We start from the raw sequence: 12,588 nt of genomic DNA on the forward strand, positions 1-12,588 counted from the left end.
TTTTTAATTTACAACACCCACTTGCAAATACATTTTTAGGGTCAGGAGCCTTTGTCTGTATGCTGGCAAAATTCCTATGAAAATAATTTTTTTAGAAATTACTCTCAAAAGTATACAGCAAATGAGGGAGGCATGAGTCACCACAGTATCTCAATAGACAAATAAGGATTAGGAACTAAAAGACTCTAATCCTGCCTGTTGATGGTGACTCTCATTCTTGCAAAACACAGTTTAGATCACTTGGTTTTTCCCTCTGTAAAATGGAGGCAATTTTTATGTATCCACCACTCAGAATTATTGTGGATTGATTAATACATGCAAAGCAATGAGTCACTCGGTATGGAAGTATTGGTCTATTATAAACTGAAGTGTTCTGTCATACCAGGCTTGTGGTTGCATTCGAATTTATCTTTAAAAAGGAGATAGAAAACATCAGCTGCGTATGAGATAATTGCCTTTGGTGCCAGTGCTTCTGCTAGTTTGTGCAGAAATCTGGAATAAACCCAGAAGCTCACTATTGCTATTATATATCTGGAATTAGACCTTGTTGTACTTACCTGAAACTGCTATTGAAGTGAGTGATATGACTTCAGTGAGAGTTTTGCCTGAGGAAGTATTGCAGAATTGGGTACCTTGCGTCCACAGTTTGGGGTTTAAGTGGTGCATATAAGCTAGTTCAGGCATCTGCTCAGACTTTTTAGCCTACGACATAAATACTTCTGGTCTAAAGATAGATCTTAGACCTGTGGGTAGTCATATATTGTGTAACATAAATCATATTGCATTCTCAGGTCCTTCTGATTTCTCAGCAGTAGCCCTTCTATTCAATCAAGAATGTGTGTGCATGTATGTGTGCGTATGTGTGGCTGGGTATATATAAATATACATGTGCCCACACATAGATAAACATATATGTGTGCACAACTCCCCTACATAAATGTCCTTTGCTTTTTTGGGTGTATGAGTATATTTCTGTAAGTGCTCACCGCTTGTATTTATACATTTATGAGTAATATCCAACTTTCAGTCATAATTGACACCATGTGGCTTTCTGTATAATAATTACCTTGGGACAAAAAACCTTGCAGATGGTTTCAAGAGTGACTGTAACTCGCCATCAATGTAAAAAGATTAAATAAGATGAGCCCACTCCCTCTGAATGGAGTAAGCCATTTTCATTGATTTCAATGGGAGCAGGCGCATCTTCATTTCTACAGCAGACAGAGAACATGTATTATATTCGTTAAATTAAAGTTTGATTTCATTGCACTTAAAATTATTCATGTTCTGTTAGCAAATGGTTTGAGATTTTATAACCGAGAGCATTTGCTGAATTCTGCTTTGTATTTTCCTCACAGCAATTGGAAGGACCCTCATTCCTCGTTATTTTAGCACTGTCTTTGAAGGAGGTGTAACAGACCTGTATTACATTCTCAAGCACTCAAAAGAGTCATACCACAACTCATCCATCACAGTGGACTGTGATCAATGCACCATGGTCACTCAGCATGGAAAACCCATGTTTACCAAGGTAACAGGGAAGACTCAATAAAGCATGTTGTTGGTTTGGTTTTTTTGTTGGTTTGGTTATTTTTTTCTTTTTCAGTGTGTATAAGGATGAAAAATATTGGCTGTTGCATTTTTCTGGTAGACTGAGATTATTTCTAATACTGAAACCCCTTGAAGCCTTTTAATTACTATTTTCTATATTCATTATGTGACTGGAAAATTCTGTGGGCATCCTCTGCAATTCTGCCAGAAAGCTTGCAAGAGAAGCACATAATGCCAGATTGCCAGAACCATCAGTTAAACATGAATTAAATTCAGCCTGCCCATCTCCTTTTCTCTGGGCTTGATTTTAAAGCAACAATGAGATTTCACATTGCTTGGACCTACCATTTGGGTGGTATGCTTTACATTTGATACTTACCCAGTCCAAGGACTATAAATCTCTAGGAAAATAGTGATTTAATACAGTAGGATGCCAGTCCAAAGGGCAGTGAAGTCAATGGAAGGAGTCAATTGATTTAAACATGCTCTAGATCAGGCAGTTAGTGAATATTCAATATTTGTAATTGATAGTGAATTATCTTCATGCGTTGGCCACTTCTAGTCCTGTAATTAAACTAAGTGCTATATATTTATAAATAACAGTACCAAAAAGGTGGAAAAAACAAATGAAAACAATTTTTTAATATATTTAAAAAACTCAGTAAACTGATTTTCAAAATGGAAATGTACTCTTTCCTAAGTTAACAGGAAATGATGATTTTCCTTCTTGAACCTGTTCGTCTGTATGAATTTCAACCTTTTCATGGAGAAAAGCACAAAAGGAGAAGGGGAAGCAGGAGGAGATAACCTGTCCATGTTGCCTTTGGCCTGCAGGACTGCAGAGGTTTTAGAGTCAAAAAAGGCACCAGCGGTCGACAGCATCATGACCAAGGCCCAGACGGCTTACACTGTTTAAGCATGCATGCGAGTCCCACCCCTTCGTAGAGTTTTCTCTGCCATCTTCACGGCTCTTGGAGTGGGGCTGAAAGAAGAGGGAGAGGAAGCCGCTGGTGTGCGGAGCAGTAGTGTGCTGGGAGGTGTGCGTTTAACGGTGTCGTCGTTCCAGCTCTCCCACTCCAGCCCCCTGTGACTTCCACAGACACAGAGAGAGAGATGCAGAGAGACCACGTATTCCTAGGTAGCACCTCATTGCCACCTCACTGCTCACGAGGAGTTGTGTGTGCTGACCAAGTGCAGAGGATGTGACGAGAGTATACGGTAGCTGCTTCTTCACGTAGCTCCCTCAAACGATTTCTGTGTCGTTTCCCTTTGCGTTAGCTTTAGTGCAACAGCAAACGAAAGAGGTTTTTTTTGGAATCAGTAGATACAACGTGCTTTTCTCAATTCAGTTAATTTATTTCACTTATCATGGCAGCACATTGCAGTGTTGCTACTTTGGAAAGGAGGCTAGCATCCAGCAAGTCAACGACAGCCTTAGGCGGGCACCAGGCTGGGTGCACACCTGGTGTGAGGTGGCCACAGTCGCGTCCCGTAGCACCGTCCCGCTGCGTGCGGGGAGCCTCTCCCTCCGCTCTGCAGCCCTGGCAGTGCACGGACTGCCTGACGGTCCTGTTGCGGATTCCAGTATGGACCTCCGTATCCCAGTAGAAGAGTTCAGGTGGGGATGTGATGTGCATTCTAGGAGAAGAATTAGGGGGGTTTAATGGCTGCATATTTAAAATATGACTGTGTTAGTAAGAGGAAATTTGATATAAAACACAGCAGTTGGTGGAATAAGGGAGGAAAGAATATATTACTCTCTCAGAAATAAGGTAGAGCCGAATGTTGTCTCAGCTGTGCGTGTGTAACTTTTAGCTGAGATACCGAGGGCACAGATCTTCTACATTCCTAATGTAAATTCCTAACTCTCACAGCACTGGTGGTGGGAGGAAGCAGGCTTGCCATAAGAAGCAGCACTCCAATGCATAGCTCCTTAGATCATGCCTGAATTTGACCCAGTGAAACTACCACGAAGGGGTTTTTTAATGCAAAAATACAAACTAACTTTATTTGTTAATAGCTGTCTCGGTTTCACAAACAACTTGTAAGCTACAAATTCACAAACTTCTAATGTAACAGGCTGAAACAGTTCTCATCAAATATTGAATCAGGAATCCACAGCTGCATTTTACTCATTTAGACATTTTCCTAGTTAGAGCAACTCACTGCATACTGCAGTATTGGACGAATATATAAAATGGCATTTCCAATTTTTTTTCCAAACAAATATGGCTAGAACATGCCTAACAGTAAGAATATGGATAGTCCAGCTTGTCTTTAGAGGGCAAGAGGTCTCTGTAAAGTGAGGCACACGCTTAAATTGTTTTATGAAGATATAAATAAATTTTATCAAGAATTTAATACAGTTGGCATGAATTAAACGTGGTAAAAGAGACTGAAGCCCTGATGACCATGTTTGTCTACCTGGCAGATGCTTCTTTTTTTTTTCTCCAGGGAGAGGAAAGCTTTAGGAGTCCTCCTAAGTCTCTGTTTTCACCATGTTTACCAACGCTCCAACTTTATGTGTAGGCAAACTGTTTTTCTGCAGCGAGCAATGTTTCTATTCCCCGGTAGATTGGCAGAGGCGAGCTTTGCCTTCAGCACTAGAGCCGTCAGCGCCCCGTGTTCGAAGCGTTCTCATCACGTGCCCAACTGTGGGGCCATCCGCTGGGTTTTGTAGGTGAAGCCCTTGAAACTCAGTGATTTTAATCCTTACTGAAAACCTCAGGCATTTCCCAGATTTGTATAAGCTTTATGTTTCTTTTCAAGCAACGACTCAGGTTTGAGAGATGGTCATTAATAAAAGGGGAAGGCTTCTAAAGGATGCCCGGCGTTAGGAGAGCGAGGCTCCGAGCAATAAGGCACAGGACCAGAGCTGGTTTTCATAGGTGCGAGCAGTTGAAATTCCTACAGTTAATAAGTGCAGCGAAGGGGTTAAAAAGCTATTGGTTAGTTTGAGAAATGTTCTTTTTTAGTTTTTTTCCTGGCCTAGTCTAGAGCAACCACGTGATACACTGAATGCCTGCCAGCCTCTTTCTTGTTGATCCTCCGGAGACCATCTGTGCTGGGGGCATTGATTAGAGTGTGTCTGCTGGGATTACATCTTTTCTGTTGCCATGCCAACTAATCAGCTGATTTTGGTTACCACAGAAACAAAATGTCAGAGCTCACAGTACGGTAACATGAATTCAGCACAACAGAAAATGTTTTCTTAATTGGAGACCCTTTTGATTTTTTGGATTCTATGTAAAAGGCTTTTTTGTTTTTTTAAGGAAAAAAAGAGAGACCTATTTAAAATAAGAACTGCGCCGATTTTATTGATTAAAAGTAGTGCGTAAAATTCTGCTCTACAGAAGGAAATTAAATTCCTTTATAAGATGTATAAATTTTTACCACTGTGATATGAGGTATGTGTTTCGATTTTTCTATTAAAATTTGTTAATGCCAGTGCACAAAATACATCTCTTAGGAGCTGTGGGGTTTTAAGCTTAACAGAAGAAACATTTGAGAAGCCACAGGTATTATTATAAAAAAATATTTTCAGCCCGAAATATTTTCATGTTCACCGGTCAGTAATCAGGATCTTTGGCCTCAACACAGGAACACTAATATAAAATGCTTTTTTTTTTTTATATTAATCCTTATGTGTGCACATGTGTACCCCTGCGTAATTTCTTATCATAGTGCAACTGATGAGAAAATCAAAATCAGAGTCAAATGACAAAAGTAAGTCACATCAAATATTTGAAGGCATCACTAGGGTATGTTTAAAAGGGCAGATGAGAACCTGTTGCAAGGTTCTCCTTCACAGGCCTACAGTAATTTGTCTATATAGTATACCTCTTAAAATTACCTGTGTGTTTTTGCAGAAATGACCAGGAGGAAAAACTATGATGATGTTAAGTGAACGGTTAACCAGAAAAGCCACACATTGCCCAAGTGGGAACTGGCCAAGTCTGAGTTGGGGCTCGTAAAAAGGCTCAACAGACTCAACTGAATCTGGGCTGCCAAGTTGTACAATCAAATATTAGTTGCATTAAAATTAAAGTTGCAGGAACCTTTTCTTTTGAAAGCTGTTGCACCCTGTTTCCACAACATCTCTGTACACTACACTTGCAAGTTTACTTTGAATAGGAGTTGTAAGTCTAAACATCCCATTTAAATTAAAAAATCAACAACAGAGGGAGTTAATTTTCAGATCATGCACCATTTACAATACTCCAGTCGGGATACCATGCTGGGCATGTATTTTGCACCTTAAAGACCACCACAGCCACACGGTTTTCCACGTAAAGTTGTGGACAGTTGTTTAAAAGCCCCCAGTAATTTATTTTACTTTTCATTTCCAGGTAGTACCCACTTGCTGCATTTACTCCTCCCATATTTTCTCTCCTTTCTCAGACAAGACCCCTCCCAAAGCTGCGGGAGCCGCTTTCTGTGGAAGCAGCTCTGTTGTCCACGACTGCAACCTCTCCTCTGGTCCCCTGGCTCTCAAGCCTGCCGTGGCAATGCAGCTTGTGCAGCCTGATGGCAGACACCCTGTCCGGCTTTCCTTGGAAGGGGGGATTAATAAAAGTAGATAAGAAATGAAAGAAAAATTAAACCAGCATAAAATACCTGGAAAAGACAAGAACACTTGGAAAAGACAAGAAGGAAAAAAACAGGAAAAAAAGCAGGTTTGGCCACAGGCGTTCAGGGCACTGTGTACTCCAACTGGACGTGAAACGAAGGTTTATATGCCAAGCTGTTGTAAGGAAGGGGAAACGTAAAACAAGTTGGGCATGACTGGTTCAGCAACTTGACATCAAGCGCGCGCAGTTGCACCACAGCCACCTCCACTGCGAGGTTCAGCCATTAATTAGCAGTAGCGAACTGCGATGGAAAGAGAATTGATGCAATAAATAAGATTTAGCGCACACAATATTCTATGTTTGTAAAACACTGTAAAATCTATAGTATTATAAGTTACTGTCTCCACGGTAAGGCCTATGAAGTTATTTTCTCACATTCATTTTTTCTGCCCAAGAGAACGAAAAACAATTAATCTAGCAGAGATGAACAATAGAATACTCCTCTGATATTTTTGAATGTTGTTTAATCGATGATACAATACCATTGAAAACAAAATTCCTGGGAATTTATTTCATGCATTTTATGTATTCTAGGTATGCACAGAAGGACGTCTTATCTTGGAGTTTACTTTTGATGATCTTATGAGAATAAAAACATGGCACTTTACTATTAGACAGTACAGAGAATTAGTCCCACGCAGCATTCTAGCCATGCATGTAAGTAATCCTTTTGTCACTTGACCTAATGCGAAGAGATGAGATTAGGTTTATGAAGAACTCCAGCAAATTTCACACCCAAGGCAATTAACTATAAATATTTTGTTTTGCCTGCAACTACGTCCATTTACAAGTTCTTTCATCACTCCCTTGTTTCTCAGTGCTCTATTGTTGCCACTGTTGCTATGTTTTCATTTTGGTTTAGCACATAGTTTTTCTTTTAATCCCATTTGGTGGTCTGTATGATTTGGGCCCAAAATCTGTTCTTATTGATATGAACTACACTAAAGTCAGTGGATTTGCATCATTGTAGGTATGAATTATATTTAGTCTTTAAATGAAGCAAACTACTTGAATAAAACAGAAAGTAATTACCGTATACGTACTTAGGAACCTTTAGAATTTTAATCCAGATCCTCTTTTTTTTCACATTTTAAGACTTCTTTTGTAATTGAATGAAAACACACACAATAGAACATTAAAATGTTAAATATTCTACAAGTTGAAGTAAAAATATTATGAGGTAAATCATTGCAGAGAAGCAGAGGACAGAGCCACTTTCAGTTCTGCACTGTAGAAGTATTCTGACTAGTGTGCTCCATATACAAAATTAATTGCAAGACTATGGTTTTATAAAGGGTAAGAACACAGACTCAAATATATGCTTGTATTTTGACATTGAACTTAGATATCCATAGGTAAAGATATATTCTTAGTGAGGAACTTTAAATAACTTAAGCCTGGACTTTTTTGAAAATGCTATTACAGGCCTCAAGAAAATACCTTTGCAAACCTGCCCCACCATTTTTGTCCCAGAATTATCTTTCATTTTAGAAGGCTGATCTACTGAACTCTTCAACAGTATCCCATTAAGGGACAATGAGGATGGCCATGAGCAACTTTATGTATTGAGGGGGGCTGCTGCAATTCAAAGGGAATGGAAGCAGGTTAGCCAGCCACCAGCAGGTATTAATTTTAGTAATGAGATTGATCTCATGTTAAAGAGGAGGCTGGTCTCATAGGTAAAGCTCCCGGTTAGGGTCAGTGAAGGACTGTGCTTGCATTTTTCCTGTTTAGAATTAAAATAACTTAGACCAGAGGGTTCTCCAGCCTGTGCTTAATGCTACTGATGTGATCAGCTCTGCTGAAGGTGCCTTGATGAGTTTTCTCTGTTTCAGTTTCTTATCCACAAAAAGAAAGCGATACCTTTATTCCTGCCTTTATCTGCTTAGTCTTTTGGGACTCCCAGCCAACAAATGGAAGGCTCAAAGTGTACTGTGATCCCTCAGGAAGCTCTTTGGTGGGGCCCTGCTCACTTGCACCCCTGTGCATGACTGAACCTCCTATGTCTACCCTTTTGAAAGGGCAGGGACAGAAGAAAGATGTTGGAAAACAGTCTTTATTTTTCAATTTCATAATGTTTTACATTTTCCTGTACAAACAGAACTCTGTAGTTTATTATGTAAAATTAGTATCAATGTGTAATTTTTCCATAGGAGTGGCACCTCTTTTCAAAGAACCCTCCCTGCATTCCACCAAGCACATAGAAGAAAACAAATAGACAAAAAGCAGTGAAAATTCTTTTTTCGTCTGTTGTTTAGGCACAAGACCCTCAGGTGCTGGAGCAGCTGTCCAAAAACATCACTCGAATGGGTCTGACAAACTTCACCCTCAACTACCTCAGGGTAAGCATACCATAGCTGATGATTATTGTGAGCATTTTTTAAAAGTTACTGTTAGCTTTGAGTCAAGGTAATGAGAGCAGAGCCAGTGTCGGTCAGGTAAGAAATGGACCTAACCCTTAATGAGGGTGAAGAAACACAGAGACTGTATCAAAGATGTAGCTGCTAACAATGCGCCATTAAAGAGCATAAGAATTTTATCATGGAGTCAAAGCAGTGTGTGAGTAGCCCCTGTTTTTAACAGTCCGTCTTCTCAGTTTTGAATAATGGCTTTATTTTTTGTAAGCAAGACGTTCCCCACTGTTCCTGAGAAAATGGCAGCTCATTCTTATTATGAGCTGCCTGTCTTCTCCAGCTCTTCGACCTCCCCACCTCTCCCAGGCAGAGGGAAGGCTCAGCTCCAGCCCTTTTTGCAGCAGTCCCTCAAAGCAGTCCTCAATTCACTTGCCTCTGGGAGCCTGAGCTCCCTCCTCAGCCTTGCACTGAATGGAGTGTGGTTTTTATGATTAAATAATGCATTTGTTCACATTGTTTTTTGACCCTTAAAGTGCATTCAAAGTTTGGAAGTTTATTTTTATTTTTGAAAGTGTTCCCTGGTGTGGGCTTACAATGCATACGCTGAAATATGGGTTTGTAGAGTTCATATTTCAAGGTTAAAATTCAGATTTTTCTTACTTCTAGACATGCCATTAGCAGATAAAATGAGGCAATTTGCTCAGTGATACACCAAGCTAACTTGCCCAAGAATTGCCCAAGAATATCTAATTTTATTCCTTTTAATTGTGTGAGTAATATTTCAACATGCTTTTTAAGATAACAAGAACACTAGAAAATGCAGTTATTGTCAGCCTAAGGTAGAGCTGTACTTGACAGTCTATATTTTAGCTGCACGTCATTCAGGTCTATGAACCTTGTAATACCTTCCCTATGGATGGAGTCCCACCCCCAGAGTGTTTTGAACTGCAGGGGGGACGGTGTGCAGGACTGAGCTGTGTGGTGAGATCTCGCTCACTGTATCCCTACAGCTTATAGACAGCCCGTAGTTGTACTTACTATCCCAATATGATAAGCCACTGCTGATTGTTGCTTATGTGCGTTAGTGTAAAAGTTGCTGTTCAAATTATAGTCTGAGTTGTGCAGGGCAGGTCTGCTGTAGCATAACTGGAAGAAGAAGAAGGCATAAAACCTCAGAGGAATAACACATTGCATTGGAATTTTTCAGTGTAGACACTCGAGAGAGTGTAGAGACTCAATATGTCTCTGTTGTGTGTATGTCGTGGTTTAACCCCAGCCGGCAACTAAGCACCACACAGTCACTTGCTCACTCCCCTCCTGGTGGGATGGGGGAGAGAATCAGAAGGGTAAAAGTGAGAAAACTCATGAGTTGAGATAAAGACAGTTTAATGGGTAAAGCAAAAACTGCACATGCAAGCAAAGCAAACCCAGGAATCCATTCACCACTCCTCATCGGCAGGCAGGTGTTCAGCCATCTCCAGGAAAGCAGGGCTCCATCACACCTAACGGTTACTTGGGGAGAGAAATGCCATCACTCCCAATGTCCCCTCCTTCCTTCTTCTTCCCTCAGCTCTATGTACTGAGCATGATGTCATATGGTATGGGATATCCCTTTGGTCAGTTGGGGTCAGCTGTCCCGGCTGTGTCCCGCTGGGGGGGTGGGGTGAGAGGCAGAGAAGGCCTTGACTCTGTGTCAGCACTGCTCAGCAGTAACAAAAACATCCCTGTGTTATCAACACCGCTTCCAGCACAAATCCAAAACACAGCCCCATACCAGCTACCGTGAAGAAAATTAACTCTATCTCAGCCAAAACCAGCACAGCCTATTGTATTCTCATGGTTAGTTTAGTCTGTGGTTTGGTACAGAGAGCGACTGTTGTGCTTTGGCAACACCCCTGTAGCCATGCTGTCGTCGTCTCGTGGTGAGGCATCCTTGAGCACGTTCTCCAGGAATCCCCACTGGCAGTTCCTCCTCAGTCATGCCAAGTTTTGCATTACACCTCCGTGGCAAACAGGGCAGTACGCGGCTGGCTTAGGTAGGCTGTTTCCATGTTTTCTTTCCAAATTGTCCTATGGCACGAGGCATTACCCTGCTTTTGAGGTCTTTGATCCCCTTAGCATGACCAGATGCACCAGCAAGTACTTGGGCTGGCCCGCACCAGCCGCAGTGCTCAGTGCCCGTCCTGCGCGAGGCTGGGAGGGCCGTGCTGAATTTGCAGCGCTGTCTCTATCTGGGAGGGTCCTTGGTGGCATAGTCTGTAACTGCTGAGTGTGGCAATGAAATGGGCACAGCGGGGTCCCTGTTAGGGCACGGGTGGCATCAGGCACCCATGCTGCTCCCCGCATCAACATCAAAAAAAAAAGAAAGGAAGGGGGGGAGGGAGAAAAAAAATCCTCGGAAAAAGAAAACTGGGATCAAGATAAACACTAGGGAGATGAGCAGTGAAGTGGAAGGGGATGAAAAGTCTTACTTTTTTTCTTCTTCCAGACTAGTGTTGTTAGCTTAGCAGACAACATTAGGTCTCTGGGTGCAAAGCTTCCTCTGGCTCCCGCTGTGGTGATTCCAAAAGGAAATCCTTTTTTTCCCAAGCCAATCTTTGTATTTCTCTTTCTTGCAGTGAGGAATTGATCATTCTGCTCTTTTTTTCAGATGTTCAGCTCATCATGGGAGCTCGTATTGGATAATATATTTCCATTTTGATTTACTTCTTTCCCAATTACTTTCTTCTCTTAATTTTAACATGAAAATCTTTTCTGAACTCAGGATTGTAAAATCATGCACTAAAAAATGTGGTAAATGCACTTAGGTGTAAGGTGTTTTGTTTTGTGTTTTTTTTTTTATCAGCATTTTATGATATTTTATTCAGTCTTCCCAGTGTTTAGTAATTAGCACTGTTACATGGTTTTGAATAAGGTTTTGAAACTAAGCATAAAATTATTTTAATTTTTTTTCTGCTGCACACAGCAAAGGCTTGTGATACTCATAAGCAAAAACCTCACTGATGGGCAAAATTAATCATTTTTATTTTCTAACGTGCACACAGCAGCAAGCTGTGCTGCAGTCTCTTTAAAGGCAGAATGTAAACCTGGATTTCAGCTGGTTGTGATATAAAGGTATACACTGGATTTTTTACACTCTAGACATCACAGAATGCTAAATCATTGCTAGTTGGGATTGTTGCAGTTGCTGGCACATAAACTTCTGTTCCAGAGTGCCACATGCCTGTAGAGCCACAGCTTTGGCTGCGTGCCCTGGTTTGTCTTCATTCACTCTGAGTAAAGCTGTCCAGCATAGAAGAACATTGATTCTGTAAATCATATTTAATACAAATTTAACATACATCTTCTTGGAACCTGGAAATGAAATGTTTTGTCTTGTGTCATTTGCCAAATGCTCTTTCCCCCTGTTTTCCCTGGCTCCGTATAAAACCATAGGCTTCCTTTCTTTCTAGTTACTAGTTTGTTTTGTTCCAGCATAATTGATTACCTCATCAATGGGGTCAGCATACTTTGCTGTAGCTGCTGACTAGGAGTTGAATAGGCTGTCTCAGAAATAATGAGCAAAACCTTGTACATTTTAAATTAATATCAAGCTTTTTAAAATGTAATTTCTCATCAAGTCATCAAGTAGTAGATATTACGAACTATCAGATAATAAGGCCAAGACCTATATCCAAGTCTCAGTCAGTACGAGTCCAGGAACAAAGAGGAATCCTGTATAGAGTTAGAAGATGGAGATAACACTCAGAAGAACAGTTTCCACCAAGCTACAATAATTTAGTCCCAACACATTACCTTGGTTTTTTTTTTCGTATGTAATTTTCTAGTTGCTCAGCTATTTTATTTAGATCTTCAATGCATAAGGGATTTGAATGCACTCTAAAAACAATAGCTTTATACCAGTAGCACTACTCACAGTTTGGAGCTCAAATGTTTCTTGCTGCCTTCTTTAAAATGATTTATTCTCTCAAAATGTCTGACATTATTAAAAAAACAGCCCCAACTGTCAGTTAGGCAGGACTACCTGGCCTGACCTGTGAAATATGGTTGTA

At 40.7% G+C, this 12,588-nt stretch overlaps 1 protein-coding gene across 1 annotated transcript; it reads left to right on the top strand.

Annotated features, from left to right (window-relative positions):
- Nucleotides 1-1,358: 1,358 nt before the first annotated feature.
- On the top strand, nt 1,359-8,524 carry LOC104622972 (LIM domain-binding protein 2; the record flags this gene model as incomplete). The annotated part of the gene is made up of 3 exons (XM_010289910.1): nt 1,359-1,531; nt 6,717-6,839; nt 8,441-8,524. Coding segments are annotated over 3 exons (380 nt in total), but the record flags the coding sequence as incomplete, so codon positions are not given.
- Nucleotides 8,525-12,588: the final 4,064 nt, after the last annotated feature.

Source organism: Phaethon lepturus, unplaced genomic scaffold (assembly GCF_000687285.1).
Source record: "Phaethon lepturus isolate BGI_N335 unplaced genomic scaffold, ASM68728v1 scaffold8446, whole genome shotgun sequence".
Classification (NCBI taxonomy): Eukaryota; Metazoa; Chordata; class Aves; order Phaethontiformes; family Phaethontidae; genus Phaethon; species Phaethon lepturus.